We start from the raw sequence: 18,712 nt of genomic DNA on the forward strand, positions 1-18,712 counted from the left end.
GGTCTCTCTCTCTATCTGGAGTCGAGTGGGTGGACAGGTGTCAGGTGAGGTGACGGGAGAAGAGAAAACCTGAGTGTCCTGACAGTACACACAGTCAAATCTCCTCCCGTACGCTTGCTGAGAACGCTGACCTAGAAGAAAATAAAATTCAACAAAAGCTTCATCCCATCTGCCATAGAGCTGAACTAAATAAGACAATGAAAAGAACATAACCAGGGGGAATGTACATGTAAATGTGGGATGCGGGGTCTTAATTATGTCTTATGTTTTATGTTCTTATGTCTCTATGTAATTGTGGTGTATGAAATGTGGGAATGTATGTAAATGTAAGTAAGTTGCACTTCTCGAGGCCGCTTTGTACGAAATGGTGAAAACAATTTTCCTTGAAAAGGACAAATAAACTCATCTATCTATCTATCTGGAAAAATAATGAATAGGTCATGTTTGGGAAATATTTACAGTATGAGAAGAATTGATGATAAATCAACCAACACTCAGTTTCTCCTGATCAAAAAATAAAACATATTATTTATTTAATTAACGTGCTTGAAAAGAAAAGAAATAAGGACTTCCATATAAGCAAAGAAGAGAGGTCCATACAGTGAGGACAGCAATTAATAGAGATAACCAAACTCAACTTAAGCAAAATGGAAAACATTAAGTCAATAGTCAGTTGTGTAGTGTAGGTGTTAAATAGGGAAAAAATAACTTTTCATCACCACTTTGTTGTAGACTATTATCGTATTTTAATCATTTCAACCAGGGCAACGATGGTGGTTGAGTGACAGTAAAAGACGACAACATGCCTGTCATTCTGATTTAATACTCCTCCACTATGTCTGATGAAACTTTTGGTTTTCTTGTTTCTAAATGTCATACCTGTCATGTGAAAAAGTGGTGTAGCATTAGAGTAGGGTGAGCATCCTGTACTGATTCAGTAAGGGACAGCCGCATTTTATTATTCAATACAGGTCAGCCCCGTATTTTACGGTACGATCCAATGTTATTATCGGTTTATTCATTCTGGTAAATAATGTTTAGGCAATTCTTGTGTTATGTTACTTTGTTACTGTTTCTTTTATGGTTGTCTAATAACTGTTTTTACATCCAGTATCTCTGTCCTTACATAACTTGTTGTATGTCACTGTACGTCAAATTATCTGTCATTTTGTGGTATGCCATTGCGTTATGTTGGCCTATTATCTCTTTTTCTTCCTTCTTTTGTGTCACTGTTGTTGTATATGCTTCTATTGTCTATATTTTAATGTTATACTCCCCCTCTCCCTTGCCCCTTAGGAGGTATTTCACCTCCTACCAGGCCATTGCTTTAATAAGAATGTATTCTTAGCAATTCATGCCTGGTAAAATAAAGGTTTACTACTACTACTTACTACATGTCTGTGTAATAACAGATGGCTGTGCTGTACTGTCTCAGTGAGGTTCAGCCCTGAGTCTGACCATTGTCAATTACCACTGAGACAGAGTGACACTCTTTCTCACTGCACATTTATTTATACAAATGTAAATGACAAACATGCAGCAGTGTGTGATATTTTGATATTGACGCCAGCTTTCACAATTTAAAATGTATACAACAGGTAAATGATGATGAGCTAGTGTAACAAAGTCCTGGTCCTCGTGGCTCCAGATTCGGAAAACAGGCCCCTGAAGAAAGCGCTCATACTTTATATCATCCGTCCGTCGTCAAAATTTACGAAAATAAATGCAGATTGGAAAATAACAATTCATGTATAATTGTCCAAATAGTGTTTGCTGACAAGTTCTGCCAACAGCCTCTAGTTGTTGTCCTTCATCCACTGCTCAGTCCACTGCACTATCTGCTCCATGTTGCGCTCCAAGTCTTCAGGAGTGTTGCTGGGCAGCTGGTGGACGATCTCCTCTTTGTAGGCCTCCATGGCCTCCTCGTAGATGGTCTGGAAGATCTCGCACTGCACGTTGTCCTGCAGCTTCTTCCCAGAGTAACCCCTGTCGGTCACACAGAGGACAGAGTCCACTTCAGACCAGGACCACAGAGAGACAAACTGGAACGACTATGTGATAACTAACCACCGTTAAAAACCAGGTACAATGATGGGATTCATCAAGCACCTCTCCAGTTTATGGAAATAAAAGCGATGATATGATTAAAAAGTAACCAATGCCACAGTTGGTTCAACATTTTTACTTTTATATTTTATATTTATTCATTTCTCGGAAGGCTGAAATGTACTTTTTTTTCCCTAAAATACTATTGGACACAAGTTGTGTTTGTCAAAGAAGGAAACCTATCGCAGTGCAGCTCTCCACTGGGATCTACGACGTCATCCCTCCCCATAAGGATACCGCCAAAGTAGCCATGCTCTCGACTGCGTTTGTCAACTCAAAACTAAACCGCGATGATGGCTGCATCAGGAGAAGAAATAAAAGAAAGTCGCTGAGTTTCAGTCTGAATCTGATGATGATCTGGAGGAATTTTCAGAATATCCTTGGCCTTATCTGAGTTAATTCTCAGAAACAAGAGTTAAAAGGTCCTTAAATTCATTTAGAAAAAAATATAGTAATTCATTTATGTAAAAAATAAGAAATTTACTCTTAAATTTATAAGCATGTACTTTTGGATACTTAAGTACCTTTAAAAGCAAGTACTTTTTTACTCTTACTCGAGTAACATGTCGACTGAGCTACTTTTACTTAAGTAAATTTTGACCAGTAGTATTTGTACTCTTACTCAAGTACTGGGGTCGAGTACTCTGTCCATCTCTGTCAATAACCACCCCTCCAAATACTCTAGTAGTGTTAAATGACACCTAATGTTATCGTGGATTGTTTTATGTCATTTTTTTGTATATTGTTGTATGTATAACTTACAATACAAATAAATATGCTGCAGTTGTTGCTGTGACTTAACATAACATACCATCAAATGTTTATATTAATATGTATATCCTGTCTCAGAAAGTCATTATACTGACTTGGAGAATGTATTAATCAATCTTATCAGTCCTGTTATTATATAACTTATATTTGAATTATTCCATCCTGGCTAGAGTTTGACCCTTAACTAAGTGTTGTAAACTCTACACACACACACTGAAATGAGGTTACCTGCTCTCTAGCCGTGTGAACAGCTGAGTGTTGTCTGTGCGCAGAACAAAGACGATGTGAAACCAGCGCTCGGGAAACAGGTCACAGCCGTGATAGTCGACAATGATGCCGCCTGCTATCATCTTTTCATCCAGCTCATCCACCACCTGCGGGATCATAGCAAGTCACAGTGTTACAACATTTAAATCCACTCAGCCCTGGGAAGAAAAAAAACACACACCTCAGCTCACAGACCACAGGGACTCAGCTGCTCAGTTGTGGTGGTAATCTAATCTGCCCAGAACTGGACCGGCACAGTGCCTGTTTTCTGGCAGTGTGTTTCTGTTTGTTGAGTTGAGTTGAGAGCAGTTGAGATTGCTTTATTTATCCCATAGGGCAATTCTGTTTCTACAGCTGACCACCACACCACAATCACATACACAAGCATACATACAATTGAGGAGGAAAGTGCAAGGACAGTGCAAAATTAAGATCAGGTAAGATAAAAGTACAAAAATATAATAAATACATAAGTAGGGCAATATACAGTACAGGCCAAAAGTTTGGACACACCTTCTCATTCAATGCGTTTCCTTTATTCTCACTGAAGGCACCAAAACTATGAATGAACACATGTGGAATTAACAAAAAAGTGTGAAATAACTGAAAACACATATTTTCTTCTTTGTCTTCTCTTTCTTCTTTCCTTCTTCCTCCTCCTCCTCCATCTCTGCCCCCACCAATTCTAGTTTCTTCAAAGTGGCCACCCTTTGCTCTGATTACTGCTTTGCACACTCTCTTGGCATTCTCTTGATGAGCTTCAAGAGGTGAACCTGACCAGAAAATGGTTTTCACTTCATAGGTGTGCCTTGTCAGGGTTCATTAGTGGAATTTCAGTGAGAATCTACAATGTAAATAGTCATGAAAATAAAGGAAATGCATTGAGTGTGTCCAAACTTTTGACCTGTACTGTACGTAAAAACACATAGTCAACAACAGTACTAAAAACTACAGCTTCAAGCCAGCTGAGCATTCAACAAACTAATGGCAGAAGGCACAAAAGACCTTGAATAGCGATTGGTCTTCCTAAGAGGCTGCATGTAATGTCGTCCTGATGGCATCAAGGTAAATTCACAGGCCAGAACATGATTATGATTATTAATGATGCATGCTGCCATTTGTGAGACCCGTCTTTCCCAAGTGAGTTCAAGTCAGTAAGTTGGGAGCCAGTCATTTGCGAGCAGACTTTCACAATGTTATGTAAACAGTTCCTGTCCTTCACTGCCAGACTGTTAAACCAGCAGATGAAAGAGAAAGTAAGGAGGCTCTCAATGTATGAAGAGTACACAACAGTACATTTGTGTTCAGTAAAGATCAACGTGTCACAACCCAAAAGAGTCATTTAACTCACCCTGTCCTCGTCCAGAATGGGACACTGGTACTCGTCATCATAACCGTCATAAAGTTCTCCTGAGGACAGAGAATCAGGGTCATCCTTTCATCTGCATTTATTTGTACACCAACAATGCACAAGGACAAAGACCAGTAGCAGTTTCACAATAGGATTTACTTCAGTATGTGTTTCTGTCAGTATTTACCTTCCTTGGCCAGGTCTCCTATGTTGACATACTCAAGTCCTGTCCGCTGGGCGAGCTCCTTCCCTAAGGTGGTCTTTCCAACACCAGGAGTTCCTGTGAGACAGAATTAAATGTTGGACTAAAGGTGGTCATGGAGGTCAAGCATGCAACATAATCTGGTGAGGTCTGATCAGGCTTTTGAACACTGCCAATGACTCCTGCCTCGTTTTTATTATTCCAAAAGATAACTAGACTTTTTTTTTTTTGTTATGGAGGAAACCAGAGTGGCAAGAACAAATTATTCCAGCTGCCGTCCATATGCCAAGACAGATAGAATAGAATAGAAACTACTTTATTAATCCCTAGGAGGGAAATTCAGATCGTCCAGCAGCTTACATAACAATGATATGATATAAAAGATATAAAATGATATAAAAAGTAAACATGTAGGGGCGGTGTTTAGCTCAGTTGGTAGTGTGTTGAGGCTATAGTCCTCACTGCAGGCGGCCCCGGTTCGAATCCCGCGTCAAGCAGCCCTATCCTGCGTGTCATTCCCCCCTCTCTGCCTCCCATTTCCTGTCACTCTCAACTGTCCTATCAAATAAAGGCATGAAAAGCCAAAAAATATACTTAAAAAAAAAAGTAAACATGTATAACCCATGGATCCATGGTATAACTTAACAAAAGGCATTGTGCATTTTGATGGCAGCAAGAATGACATCTGACAACAGTGGATATTGTCATATTTCCCTTAATGTACAATAATTTTTATTTGATCAAAAAGTATAAAAAACACCCCTTGTTACAATACTTTGTTGTTATATTTGGACTGACTGTATCCACATATTATATTCGTGTTGCAGAACTATTGCTCAGGTGTGAAGATACAGGGGTCGGTGGTACAAAACCACTAACTTCCCTTAGTTAAGGGTTAAGTTAAGTAATTTAAAGCAGTGAAATACTATGGAGACAGTTTATTTGCTGGACTTTGCTCATTGGTGTTATCAAGGAGGCAGCCAACACTGAAGGAGTAAGCTGTTTTCATTTTACAGTAGATTAATGTGTGCTTTAGGAGAGAGTAGAGTTGCCCTGACAACGTGATCACTCACGTCACTCACATCCATCCCCGCCACCATGACGTGACGGTTGATGCCATTAATTAAGACTTCTGCTTAGGGCTAGTGACTGGTTAGTTCTCATGTAATTGAATTAAATGTAATCTTATCGGCGAAGGTGTGTGTGTGTCACCTGTTAGCAGTATGTTCGGTCTCTTCCTCATCTTCATAGCTCTTCAGCAGCAGCACGTGTCTGGACGACTCCACCTGAAAACACAGAGTGGCCCTGTTATAATTTCTATCCGCCATTTTACACTGCGACTGTTCGTATCAAATGAGTTAAAAAAAACAAAACAAACCTGAACAAAAAGCTGACAAGAAATTAAGATACTTCTATAAATCGCAGTTTGTCGACTCGTCACAGTGGCCTCAGCAGCACAGCAGTACCAGCAGCAGCAGAGGATCAACCAACACACACACATACACAAACACTACCGCCAACCCGAAGCTTCGCGACGCTTTTACGTCAGTGACGCGCCACTTTGCGGCACTCGGTGTCCACGGAGTTTAAATGCGATGCTTTTAACTGTTGACTAACTGCGTCGGTCGTTACTCACGGTTTGAGTCACAAGTTCGCTGTTTATTTACACCCGAACCGGGGGTTTGAAGTTACGAGACCACCGCGGTCCGGTCCGGCCACAGCAGATGGTGGAGCACGGTGAGTTAATACACACACAAACTAGTTCACTGTCTGAGTCCTCACTGTCACTTTGTGTTTTGTAGCCACATTCACAACATTTCCCCCTCGTCCACAGGTTTAAAATGCACCGTTATCAAATGTTTGACCCATTAAAAAGGTTAATATATGTGTTTAACGTGTTTGTAGCTGAGTTCAAGCACAATTACAGCAAAAAAGTTAAAAAGCCAAAGATAAATAAAGCAACATGCACCCGAAACACCCACCAACCTGTCTTGGTATCAGCTCCATCATCACCACCATCATCATAATGACTCCCTGTTCCCGCTGCTGTGTAGGTCCCAGCTGCTCCCCTCCATGTGAAACACCACGGTGAAGGATGAACAAGCTCTCTCTGGGAGATAAAGCTGCTTCGAGCAGGGTAAGTTCAGTAAAGCGTCAATTACATTGCGTGTTTTTTTCCTCTTCCTTGATGAGAATCTCTGTTTTGTTCACTGTTGATATCAATACGGAGCCACATAACATAGGTAACTACCTCAAAACAATACAGTGCAACACAAACTACTGTCCATTCTCTTATTGTAGGCCTGTTGTTATTAAACAACGCAATGTTTTTAACCCAGTAATCTGATCTCTGTTCTTTCTGCATTGGAAATCAAGCTTTGTTCAAGAAATTGGTCCAACTCTGTTGAAGAAGTCTCTCTAATATGGAGGTCTCCAACTTTTATTTTCTTCTTTAATAAAGTCAAAGCGGTTGAGAGCTACTTATGTCTTAAATTACTCGTTACATTTATTCACTTATCACTATCAAGACACTTAAACTGCTCTTCAAACTAAATCAGTTGTCACTGAGTCGTCAAAAATCAACATCTAAAACTCAGTCAGAGCTGAGCACAATTGACACGAACATCACTGCAAATAAACACACCTGCTCGGAAACCAGAGAGAGAAGAAGCTTGTCAGTGGTTCAGACAGAACAGGAACTTAAAACTGATAATTCACTACACCTCATTTTCCTAAATGCAAACAAACATGGGCTAAACTCAATGCTGCAGTGGAAGCCCACGGTTTATCTCAGTCTATCAGTAACAACATGTTTCCTGTTTGTTGACAAAGTTTAGTTTGTGTCAATAGAGTTGCTATCATGACATATTGTCTACAGCACATCTGATGTAACTGAGCATTAATAATGTGGTGTTGAAGGATGTGTCTGTCTGTGTGTCTTTTACAACGTGGCAGCAAGAACATTGTGAAACTGTTCGTGCTATCGTGATATCTAATCAGTTTTGTTTTTTATTCACAACAGGTGAACCGCTGGGTGGATCCATCTTTCATTGATTTGACCGGGGAAAGCTTCTCTCTGTCTGGGAGGAGAAAAGGCAGCCAGGCTTCTGGTGCTGCAGCTAAATCCAAGAGGGGGGGAAGGAAGAGGAAAGGAGAAACCGGCAGCTCAGACCCGTACACATCCTGTCTACTGAAAGAGTCTGTCCAGAGCGACCAAGATGAGCCCTGGGTGGACAGATATTTACCCCGTTCACAGGTCAGCATCAGTACTTCAGATACCTCTGCACATTTCTCTCCGTTGCCACATTTAATTATCACATACAACAGGTGTAAAGACAAATGTGAGCAGCCTTTCAGAGGGGCTGAAAGGTCTGAAGGGTTGTGTTATGCTGTCATCATGAGTAATAGTCACTGTGTGTGTTTGCAGGCTGAGCTGGCTGTGCACAAGAAGAAGATTGAGGAGGTGGAGAATTGGATGAAAGTTCACACAAACTCGTCAAAGGTAAGTAGTGTTTGTTATTTTAATATTTGGAAACTTCAACAACTCAGTCAAAGAGAGTGCTGCAGACACTGTCTTTGACTTTTGACCTGTTTATTCATGTCATAAAAACTCATCTATTTCTTATAACCAGTGGAAAACTGAGCTGTGCTCTTATGAATCTGAAATCTGCAGTTTTGATTTTCAGGGTTCCTACGCAAGTATGGAAAATATGGAAAAGTATGGAAAATGGAAACTATTGTATGGAAATATATTTATCTTAATATTTATCTGGGTTTGGTCTTAATATGTGAAGTTATTTGGGTTAATTATTTTGTATGCGCTATTGTACCTAGCTACAATCTCCTGGAAATTCTTTGGTTACAAAATGGCATTCAAAATAATGAAAACAAATGATTAATTGCATGATTTATTTACATGATACACATCTATTCACTCAAATGTCACAAATTATTTGATTTTTTTTTACAGAGAAATCTGGAAATTAGGGTCTGGAAAAAGTATTTGTAAGGAATTTGGAAATTTCAAATGTGTAGGAACCCTGGATTCACAAGAAGTTGTATGTAAAAGGATAAAGCATCACCTGTCTGTTGTCATAAGCAGGGTGACATCTTACTGCTGACGGGGCCGTCGGGCTGCGGAAAGACCGCTACCGTCCAGGTTCTGTGTCGGGAGCTGGGCTTCAGGATTCAGGAGTGGATCAACCCCACGAACCTGGAGACGTACGACAGCAGTCAGAACGGTCAGGAGAATCCCTGTCTGTCGTACCTGTCTCCGTCAGACTGAGTGATACAAGGGTCAATGACGTGATGCAATACAATGTCAAGTGGTGTAACTGGTATTTTTTCATACAAATCTGATGATTATATACAGGAGAATAAATTGGGACTCATAAAATGTGGAATAAATGTAATTCACTTTTGCAATGCAGCACTATGTCTCTTGACAAATTTTACATAATCTGTCACATTATTTAGAAAAAAGGGGTGGTTTTAGGATATGTCCTGCTCAGTGTTGATAATTCAAATATAGAAACAGCAAAAAAATCCCTTTCAATTGATTTTTTTTCAGAAGAAAGTATACTTTTTACAAGTACACTTAAATCCAGTGTAGGTGGATCACACATTTAATATTTATAATTCTTTTGTGATTACACCATTTGACATGTTCAGAGCATTCAGTCTTACTTTTGTTAAAAAATGGTTCAAATGTAATTTCAAATTACATAAAACCAACATGAATACAAAATGTACATTTTAACAAATTTGATCCATGCTTTTAAAACAATTATAATTTTTATTTTCATTTATTAAAAAAAAAAGGATTTGTCACTGACCCACAAAGTAAAATGGTCTTTATGATGCAAAACTGAACTTGAGTGACCAGAGGAAATGCTTCTGTTGACTGTGTCAGAGTTTTTATTTTGAACGGTGTCTCTAACATTTTGTCCACTTAATGTTTGTAAATGAGGATGAATGTTTTTCATGTGAATGCAGATGGAAGTTTTCCATGTGATGAATAATCACGGGTAACCACACCACTGTCCTGTTGTCCTGTGTTCACAGATTGGAGGACGAATGGTTTTTACCCGAGCTCCCAGTTAGCCCAGTTCCAGGACTTCCTCCTCAGAGCCAACAAGTATAACTGCCTGAGGATGACGGGTGATGAAGGAGCTGCAGACAGGAAGCTCATACTGGTGGAGGTATGTACTGCATCTATTCTCATGTGTTCCCCACGGTGTCATTCATCTCTTTTGGTTGGATGTTAAGAATAGATTGTTATATAATCACAACAAAGATGCCAAATGTTTTTTTTTTAATAGAAAATTATCCTTTAGTTCAGAGACACATAATTACTCAACTTGACATGCTGCTAGAAGTTATTTTATCTTACCTAGGACACTTTCTCAATGTACAGTAATATATACAGAGCTATAAAGGAGTGGATTGCCCTTCCTAATTATGTTACACAACAGAAAAACATTGTAAGTTTTAAAATAAAACGAAGAGATTATTATTTAACTCATAATTTCGACCTTTAGTGCAAATTTATAAACAGGTAATTTGTAAATTCCTGTTCTCAGTGTTGAGTCATGGCATCTTTGTGTGACAGGATATGCAGTAAATGTTTTTGTGATGATTCAATGTAGGAACTTGTTACTCTGACGTTTAGTGTTCAACTTGGGTGTTCTGTGTGTATTTGTATGTATTAAAGGACAATTCCGGGCGAATTCAACTCTGGGGTGTATTTTCATATCATTTTAGGTCTAAAAGAATGAATCTGAAGATTTTCAGTTTAATCGCTCCTGTTTTGCGGTAGCTGCGTCTGTCCCCGCATCGCCACGGCAGCAATGAATGGGAGTGGATGTAAGTTCCGCTGTTTAGGCTGTTTCCAGCCCTCAAAGCCGCAAATTTTTTCCACAGACAGCATCAGATGGCGACTCAAACATGCACCGAGAAGTTTATTTACTTCAAGCAAGCCGACATGTTTGTAAAACTAGATCTAATTCAAAGTCTCCCGGAGTCTCGCGCGAGACCCAGTTGCCGTGCGCGGTGTGTTCACATGCAGTGGGAAAAGCTACCGTTTGTGTCATAAACACAGGAATATCAACTCTTTACTTGCTTCAAGTAAAAAAAACTTCTCGGCGCATGTTTGAGTAGCCACCTGACGCTGTCTGTGGAAAAAAATGTACACTTCAAGCAAGTAAAGAGTTGATATTCCTGTGTTTATGACACAAATGGTAGCTCCGACTGCGCCTGAATACACCAGCACTGCAACTTCGGGCTCGCGCGAGACTCCGGGAGACTTTGAATTAGATCTAGTTTTACAAACATGCCGGCTTGCTTGAAGTAAATAAACTTCTCGGTGCATGTTTGAGTCGCCATCGGACGCTGTCTGTGGAAAAAAATTGCGGCTTTGAGGGCTGGAAACAGCCTAAACAGCGGAACTTACATCCACTCCCATTCATTGCTGCCGTGGGGACGCGGGGACAGATGCAACTACCGCAAAACAGGAGCGATTAAACTGAAAATCTTCAGATTCATTCTTTTAGACCTAAAATGATATGAAAATACACCCCAGAGTTGAATTCGCCCGGAATTGTCCTTTAAGTGTGTGTCTTTTATATGTATTTTCGTTTTGTATGTATTAAAGTATGTCTCTTTCATATTTAGTATGTATAGTCACACATGAAAAGACACCAGGGAGAATAGTTTCTGCTTGGGATCTTAATAAACTAAACATTTCAGTGTCAGTTTGTCAGTATTCAGTTGGTTGTTCACCTGAGCTAACGTCATCATCTTCATCACTTCCTCAGGATTTGCCAAACCAGTTCTACAGGCAGCCAGTCAGCCTGCACGATAACCTGAGGTGAGAGGAACTCAGGTTTCTACTGTACCTTTCATACAAAACTTAACACCACGTGATCTCACACTTTATGATGACACAGATATTAATCCACCACTAGTGAAGTCAGAATCACGGTGTACCTTTCTTTAAGACAGAATTGACCGACTGCATTCTGTACTCTGAACTATACATTAACAGTGTGTGTACTATGTGTGAGCCTCTGTGTTGCTCTGTGTGTGTGTGTTCCAGACGCTTTGTGAAGACCGGCCGATGTCCCCTGGTCTTCATTGTGTCAGACAGTCTGAGCGGAGACAGCAGCTCACGCCTTCTGTTTCCCAGAGAGATTCAGGAGGAGCTGGACATCAGCAGCATCAGGTTCCCACTTTTACTTACTTAACTGCTGGCTGAGACATGGATGTTAGACCTTTATGTCAGTCCCCAGAGACATCACACTTGTGTAATGTCAAATCCCACTCGGAGGGTCAAGCTCATGCCTTAAACTTAAAGGGATACTTCACTCAAAATCGATAATTCACCAATTTTCTACCCACCGACATGCCAAGGAAGGGTTTGGAGAACTTTCGGAGTCATCAAAAATGCTTTTGGAGTTCCAGGGGGGTCCGGCTGGCAACGGATTTTCATATAATGGCGGCGGATAGAGTTCACTTTTGAATCATCCAAAACACACACTATGAAACACCCAGATACCTCCATACTGCTCGTCTGTACTGACCCAAGTGTCCTGAAGCCGCGACATGAAAAAGTTGTTCGGAAAACATTAATTTGATTTCTGTTTTTGGCCTTGTTGTAGTAGTAGCTCCCAGTGGCTCTGTTGCTGTTTGTGCATTCGCAAGATTTGCTGTGAGATGTTCGTTCGTCATTGTAAACCATTGGATGTATGATGTAAACACGGAAGAACATCTTGCAGCAAATCTCGCACAGCCACTGGGCGCTACTGCTACAACAAGGCTAAAAACAGAGATCAAATACATTTTTTCCGAACAACTTTTTCATGTGGCGGCTTCAGGACACTTGGGTCAGTACAGACGAGCAGTATGGAGGTATCTGGATGTTTCATAGTGTGTGTTTTGGACGATTCAAAAGTGAACTCTATCCTCCACCATTATATGAAAATCTGTTGCTAGCCGGACCCCGCCTGAAACTCCAAAAACATTTTGATAACTCCAAAAGTCCTCCGAACCCTTCCTTGGCATGACAGTGAGTAGAAAATTGATTGAATTGAATTGAATTCCTTTATTGTCATTCATACCAAGGTATAAACGAAATTCAAATGCAAACCTCCATGTGGTTAAAAACATCAGTGAAGATAAAAAAGAAAGACACACAATCAACAACCATAAAACAATAAAATTCAATATTGCACAGTCTCTAAAGTGCAGCAGTGCAGTGATGAATTATTGATTTTGGGTCAAGTATCCCTTTAAGACCTGCAGATGTGGCCTTGCTGTGCACAGTGAAATGATGTGAAGTGAACCCCATGTCTGAGAAGTCTCTTAACAAAAGAGAGAAATTTGCAACCTGTGGTGATTTTACATCTGAATCAAGCAACTGTTCATTGCTCAACAGCCTGGTTGCTTCACTGTTGCTATTAGAAGACAATATTTAGTGGCGAATCGATGTATTCCTGAATGTTGTTCTCTGTTTCCAGTTTTAATCCAGTGGCTCCAACTGCTATGATGAAAGTCCTGACCCGTATTTCAACTGTGGAGGCAGCAAAGGTGAGAGGAAAACTTCCAGATCACTACACATTTAGGTATGTTTTTTTTTAATGTTTCTAGAGTATATTATTTTCCCAATTCATCCAAGCAGAGCTGTGGGAGGATATGTGTCCCAGACCAGACAGTATTGGACGGGTTGTGTTCAGGAAGCTCAGGAGATATCCGCAGCGCCATCAACAGCCTCCAGTTTTCCTCGCTCCCAGGTCAGAGGTTTCATCCACACACCTGCGAACCCCTCGGGGCAGATGTTGTCTCACCAGCTCACCTCAAAAAACACCTGTTTGTCTTCATATTTAACTCTGCAGACACATCGCTGGAGAAGAGGCTGTGGCCGATAAAGAAAGACAAACCCGTGACGTCCAGGACAAACCAGAAGAAGAGGTCGAAACAGACAAAAGAGCATGAAGTGGAGATGGCGATCGGAGGGAAAGACGCCTCTCTGTTCCTGTTCAGAGCTCTAGGAAAGATCCTGCATTGCAAACGTGAGTCGGATCTCCAGTTTCCAGCCCCTGCTCTGTTCAAAAGAGTCAAACCAAGTTGTGATGGCTTTGCCTGAGCCACATTTTTTATTTTTTTATTTAATTTTTTATTTAAACCTTTATTTTAACTCGTTGGTCACTGAGGTTTTCCCTCACGAGTTTACAAGCAGCAGCAGAACATAAATACAATTACATTGAATAACAGTTGCAGGATGATTTACAAAGGTCAGACACCATACGTTTAAAATCAGCAAGAGTCGGAATAATCTCCAGCCCCAAAGTATGTTGGAGAATATTCCATGAGTTAGGAGCATCAAAGGAAAAGGCAGATTTACCAAACTCTGAATGTACAAATAAAAAGGGACCTTAAGAAATAATAAACCACCAGAGCGAGTAGAATAAGATCCAGAGTGATGAGATGTATGGGGGCTGTTTACCAGTAAGGGCCTTAAAGATAAACATATACCAGTGCTTCATGCGTCTGTCAGAAAGGGAGGACCAACCAACTTTTTCATAGAGTAAGCAATGATGAGTGTCATAATAACTATCCCCGGTAATAAATCTGAGAGCAGAGTGATGAATTGAATCCAGAGGTTTGAGGGTTGTAGCTGCTGCATGTCTGTAAATGATATCACCGTAGTCCAAAACTGATTAAAAAAAAAGACTGATTCTACAAATTGGAATCAATCAATCAAATTCTACATTCTACAAAAAACATGAAGGGAAATAAGTCTGAATACTGGTTTGTTTGTCATCAACAGGAGGGAGTCATGAAGGTGGTGAAGCAGCTGAAGGAAGCTCTGGACCTGCTCTAGCATCTCACCTGTCTCATCATCACAGAGAAACGTTACTAGTGGACCCTGAGGTGAACACATGATTCTCTGCAGCTCATAACAGCACACAAACAAACACTTTGTCTCCTTTTAAGTCTCACACTCAGAATCCGTCTGTTTCTTTCTTTTGCTCAGCTGGTCGTTGAACGCTCACACATGTCCGGAGAGTTCTTCAACCTTTACCTCCACCAGAACTACCTGGACTTCTTCTCTGAGATGGAGGACGTGGACCGGGCCAGCGAGTACCTGTCTGACGCAGACCTCCTCACTGCCGACTGGACGGTCAGTCTCTCCCTAGATGTAGTGTTACTGTTGTTTGCATGTTATATTTCAGGAGTTGCTTTTGCATAAATACATACAGTATAACATCCCATCAGTTCACTATCCCTCTACTTAGTGGCTTATAACACACAGACTGGAAGCCTTTAACTTCACACAACTGTATTGCCATGTATCTGTTTAGTTTAGTCTGTGTAATTATATCACACAACAAGATGGTCAGTGGTGGACCGAGTGTGTTTAAAGCGCTGTGCTGTTTCCAGAGCCGCAGCACGATGGTGCATTATGGGTATTCAGTGGCCACTAGAGGGATCCTTCACTCCAACTCTCAGCAAGTTTCTGTCGGCTTCAGACCTCTGCACAAACCCGGCTGGCTGCTCATCAGCAAAAAGGTGAGACCTACCGAGGCTGTAGCCTGATGGTGGCTTTAATTCTCCTCACAGACTGGTTTGAACCTGTTTCATTTGTTTCAGGGAGTTAACATGAAATTACATTTTTTTTGTTTGATTAAAAACAAATTATCAACTAACTTATCTTTAATCCATCCAAATACAATGTCAAGTGGTGTAATTCTTTCGTACAAATCCGATTATATACAGGAAAATAAATCGGGTCTCATAAAATGTGGAATGCGGCACTATGTTTCTTGACAAATTTGACATAATCTGTCACATTATTCAGAAAAAAAGGGGCGGTTTTAGGATATGTCCTGCTTAGTGTTGATAAAATGTATTAAAATTCAAATATAGAAACAGCAAAAAAACAGTTTCTTTCTTAGAGCATCTCAGTCTGGATTGTTGTTGTTCAGCTGCTTCTCATGTGAGACAGACTGTAAAACTAAAACAGACTGTAACAAGACTGATGTTGATGTTGTTCCTTCAGTACCGGGAGAACTGCCTGGCGGCCCAGAGTCTGTTCAGGAGCTTCTGCCTGTCTCCAGTCAGCCTGCAGACCGAGCTGCTGCCGTACCTGGCCAAGCTCACCAACCCCATGAGGAACCAAGGTAATGCACATCTGCTGGTCTGAGTACAGCTGTGAGGACACTTTACCCAGCCCCTTCCTCACTGCATCAAACGTTTTAGTTTTAGTTTAGTTTAAGTTTATTTCGGACATGTTAAAAGAAATAAAACATAATACAGAAATGGACAGACATAACAAATAAAAACTTTGCAAAGACAACATATGAACAAAAAAAATAAAATAATTGAAAATAAAGGTAATTCGATTTTTTTGTTTGTTTTTTTCATATCCGAAAAGGAGTGGGAAGAAGTAAAACTTATTTACTCCCACCCCTTATTCATAAATTATCTATCAAGTTATCTAGTCATTATTACTTGAAATTATCTATCAAGTTATCTAGTCATTATAGTCTATACAGTAAATTAATTTATGAGTTATTTAACTGGATTAACTGGAACGTAAACTGAACCAGATTCTAACCTTAAAACTAGAATTAGATGATGTCAATTTAACTTATGTTAATTAATAATGATTATTAAAACCTTCAGCTGTGATAATAACATCTCTCTGTAATCATCTGAGCTGTGTGGTCTCATGTAAATGAGTCAGATGTATTAATGTCATTACCTGTGTGATTCGCTCTGTCCCGCAGCTCAGATAGCTTTCATCCAAGACGTCGGTCAGATGCCACTGAGGAGGTTCGCCAACAGGTACAGCACGCATTTTATCTACCCACACAATACAGTTATGACAAAGAATGAACAGGGTGTGTCTGTCGCCCTCTGTGGTCCACTATGTAGGGAATTTGCACTTGTTTTTTTAATTTCTAAAAGCTGCTGACAAGCTGCCCTCACTGTGAACAGAAAGAGTAGTGAGTAGGGAGTAGGGCCTCAGTCATGGCCCCACTGAAGGGAAAAAATATATCCAGAATGAAGTAATAATATTGTAATTGAATTTTTTTTATGTTATGAGAATAAACTTTTAATGTTAAAAGAAAGTTCATTTCATGTTCATGATGATTACGTTACGTAATGATATGGCTTTATTTTTGAATTTCTTTTTTTTTTTTTTTTACATCAATACTCTGTTGCAAGTATTTATTTAAAGGGATAGTTCACCCAAAATTGAAATTTCACTCATTATCTACTCACCCTCATGTCGACTAAGGGCTGGGAAGATTCAGCGTTATCCGTGGCTTCTCTGAGTTACAGGGGGTCTCGGCGTAGCAGTGCATGTCCATATAACGGTTGCAAATGGATACCAACTGTCTTCGTAACAAAAAGACACACCAAAAAACATCCAAATACCTCCATGCTGCTCGTACTGTATGTAATGTCCGTCTTGTATTGAAGCCCCGAAATGCTTCCAATTTGGACGAACCAGGGTCCGTCCTCTTCCCAGTTCGTCCAAATTTGACGAACCGGGAAGAGGAGCTTCCGCTACAAAACAAGCTTGAAATATAGACTTATTCCATTTTTTTCTGAACAATTTCGCATTTCGGGGCTTCAATACAAGACGGACATTACATACAGTACGAGCAGCATGGAGGTATTTGGAAGTTTTTTGGTGTGTCTTTTTGTTACGAAGACAGTTGGTATCCATTTGCAACCGTTATATGGACATGCACTGCTACGCCGAGACCCCCTGTAACTCAGAGAAGCCACGGATAACTCTGAAACTTCTCCCAGCCCTTAGTCGACATGAGGGCGAGTAGATAATGAGTGAAATTTCAATTTTGGGTGAACTGTCCCTTTAAGTTTAAGTAAGAGTATTTATTTCTCTTTTTTGACTTGAACTTTAATGTGTGTAGATTAAAACTGGAGGCTCTAACGGACAAAGACCCAGGCCAGCTGGACACAGACAGCGAGGAGGCGGAGGAGAAAGCAGAAGGTCCGGGTGGAGCTGAGGAGGGTCTGCCCGCCAGTCAGCCCCCACCTACTACCAACCAAGTCCTGCTGGAGGAGGAGGACCTGATCATAGAGGAGTACATCAGTGACTAACACACACAGCTTTCCATCTTTACATCCACTGTCATACTGTGACTCACTTTCACTTTCTATTGTGCCCGGTTTTTTAAACACACTGAGTTGTGGTTTAGTTTTGGGGGAAGGTGAGCACCAGGTGAAGAGATAAAAAAAAGCTCTGAGATCAGGTCTTTAATGTGAGGAGAAATGTTACAGTCCTCTTTAAGTTTAATTTTAGTCATGGTGATGTGAACCGAGCTGGTTCTCCACCTGGTCCTGACCTTCCTCCGCCCCATTACTGACTGTGATAATAAAAATAGTTCTGGAGGTAGTTCTGTTTTATTGAGGTTTCATTTGTAGACATTTTTTTCCAAGCCTGAGCTGAATGTGATTAAGTGGCTGTAACAATGAACGACGCACAGGGATTCTTTCTTATTATCTCGCAAAGTGACCTTTAACAGTTCAGTTCTACCAACTGTCAGTATTTATTAGTCTTCATGTGCAAGCCTTTTGTTTTGTACATCTTATTCTTGTTTTGTTTCTTGGTGAACTGTCCTGTAAACCAGCCTGTAGCCAATGTTTGTTTGTCTTCACTCTGTCTCGTGGGTGGAGGACAGGCAACGTCACGTTAATTAATGCTTATTAAAGGGTTAAATGTTTAAATCCAAATAAGCGTGTGAATAAAAAAATACTGTGTGAAAAGCTTAACATGTGGCTCTTTACCTGAACATTATCTCTTCCCCCTCACACACACACACACACACACACACACACACACACACACCCTCACATCCAATATTTACTCAGCAGTTTCACATGCAGCAGCTTTCCCTCTGGTGATGTTGACTCACAGATTGGCAACAACTGGAGCTTCCTGAACTGACTTTCAAGAAATTATCTACTACCATAAACTC

General features: G+C 40.4%; 2 protein-coding genes across 5 annotated transcripts; one reads left to right on the top strand and one right to left on the bottom strand.

The window, feature by feature from the left end:
• Positions 1 to 1,489: 1,489 nt before the first annotated feature.
• Positions 1,490 to 6,209, bottom strand: ak6 (adenylate kinase 6). Its single transcript, XM_085786127.1, has 6 exons — positions 6,076 to 6,209; positions 5,910 to 5,983; positions 4,683 to 4,775; positions 4,496 to 4,554; positions 3,106 to 3,251; positions 1,490 to 1,986 (listed from the first exon to the last, which is right to left on the bottom strand). Exons 2-6 carry the CDS (start codon positions 5,944 to 5,946, stop codon positions 1,797 to 1,799), a joined length of 525 nt encoding a protein of 174 aa, XP_085642253.1. The 5' UTR covers positions 5,947 to 5,983; positions 6,076 to 6,209; the 3' UTR covers positions 1,490 to 1,796.
• A 25-nt stretch (positions 6,210 to 6,234) lies between these two features.
• On the top strand, positions 6,235 to 18,506 carry rad17 (RAD17 checkpoint clamp loader component). 4 transcript variants are annotated; one of them, XM_085786124.1, is made up of 17 exons: positions 6,235 to 6,434; positions 6,752 to 6,834; positions 7,720 to 7,953; positions 8,125 to 8,199; positions 8,800 to 8,938; positions 9,762 to 9,898; positions 11,513 to 11,565; positions 11,794 to 11,919; positions 13,214 to 13,283; positions 13,375 to 13,486; positions 13,589 to 13,765; positions 14,524 to 14,627; positions 14,731 to 14,877; positions 15,138 to 15,266; positions 15,757 to 15,877; positions 16,487 to 16,544; positions 17,645 to 18,506. In XM_085786124.1, exons 2-17 carry the CDS (start codon positions 6,793 to 6,795, stop codon positions 17,832 to 17,834), a joined length of 1,914 nt encoding a protein of 637 aa, XP_085642250.1. In that variant the 5' UTR covers positions 6,235 to 6,434; positions 6,752 to 6,792; the 3' UTR covers positions 17,835 to 18,506. The 4 variants fall into 4 exon arrangements, with proteins under 4 accessions (XP_085642250.1, XP_085642252.1, XP_085642251.1 ...); XM_085786126.1 differs by having other exon boundaries at positions 6,253 to 6,434; positions 14,527 to 14,627; XM_085786125.1 differs by having other exon boundaries at positions 6,278 to 6,434; positions 8,797 to 8,938; positions 14,527 to 14,627.
• Positions 18,507 to 18,712: the final 206 nt, after the last annotated feature.

Source organism: Trachurus japonicus, chromosome 9 (genome assembly GCF_045865225.1).
Source record: "Trachurus japonicus isolate A0001 chromosome 9, Traja_1.0".
Lineage (NCBI taxonomy): Eukaryota > Metazoa > Chordata > Actinopteri > Carangiformes > Carangidae > Trachurus > Trachurus japonicus.

What these genes read in the sequence shown, in the direction of transcription:
- rad17 (XM_085786123.1), top strand. Translation starts at nt 6,793, where the DNA reads ATGAACAAGCTCTCTCTGGGAGATAAAGCTGCTTCGAGCAGG. An exon ending in GGAAGCTCATACTGGTGGAG is followed by an intron (nt 9,899 to 11,512) that starts GTATGTACTGCA and finishes TCACTTCCTCAG; the next exon opens with GATTTGCCAAACCAGTTCTA. An exon ending in GGCTGCTCATCAGCAAAAAG is followed by an intron (nt 15,267 to 15,756) that starts GTGAGACCTACC and finishes TTGTTCCTTCAG; the next exon opens with TACCGGGAGAACTGCCTGGC.
- ak6 (XM_085786127.1), bottom strand. Translation starts at nt 5,946, where the DNA reads ATGAAGATGAGGAAGAGACCGAACATACTGCTAACAG. An exon ending in ACCGAACATACTGCTAACAG is followed by an intron (nt 4,776 to 5,909) that starts GTGACACACACA and finishes TCTGTCTCACAG; the next exon opens with GAACTCCTGGTGTTGGAAAG. An exon ending in TTCACACGGCTAGAGAGCAG is followed by an intron (nt 1,987 to 3,105) that starts GTAACCTCATTT and finishes TGTGACCGACAG; the next exon opens with GGGTTACTCTGGGAAGAAGC.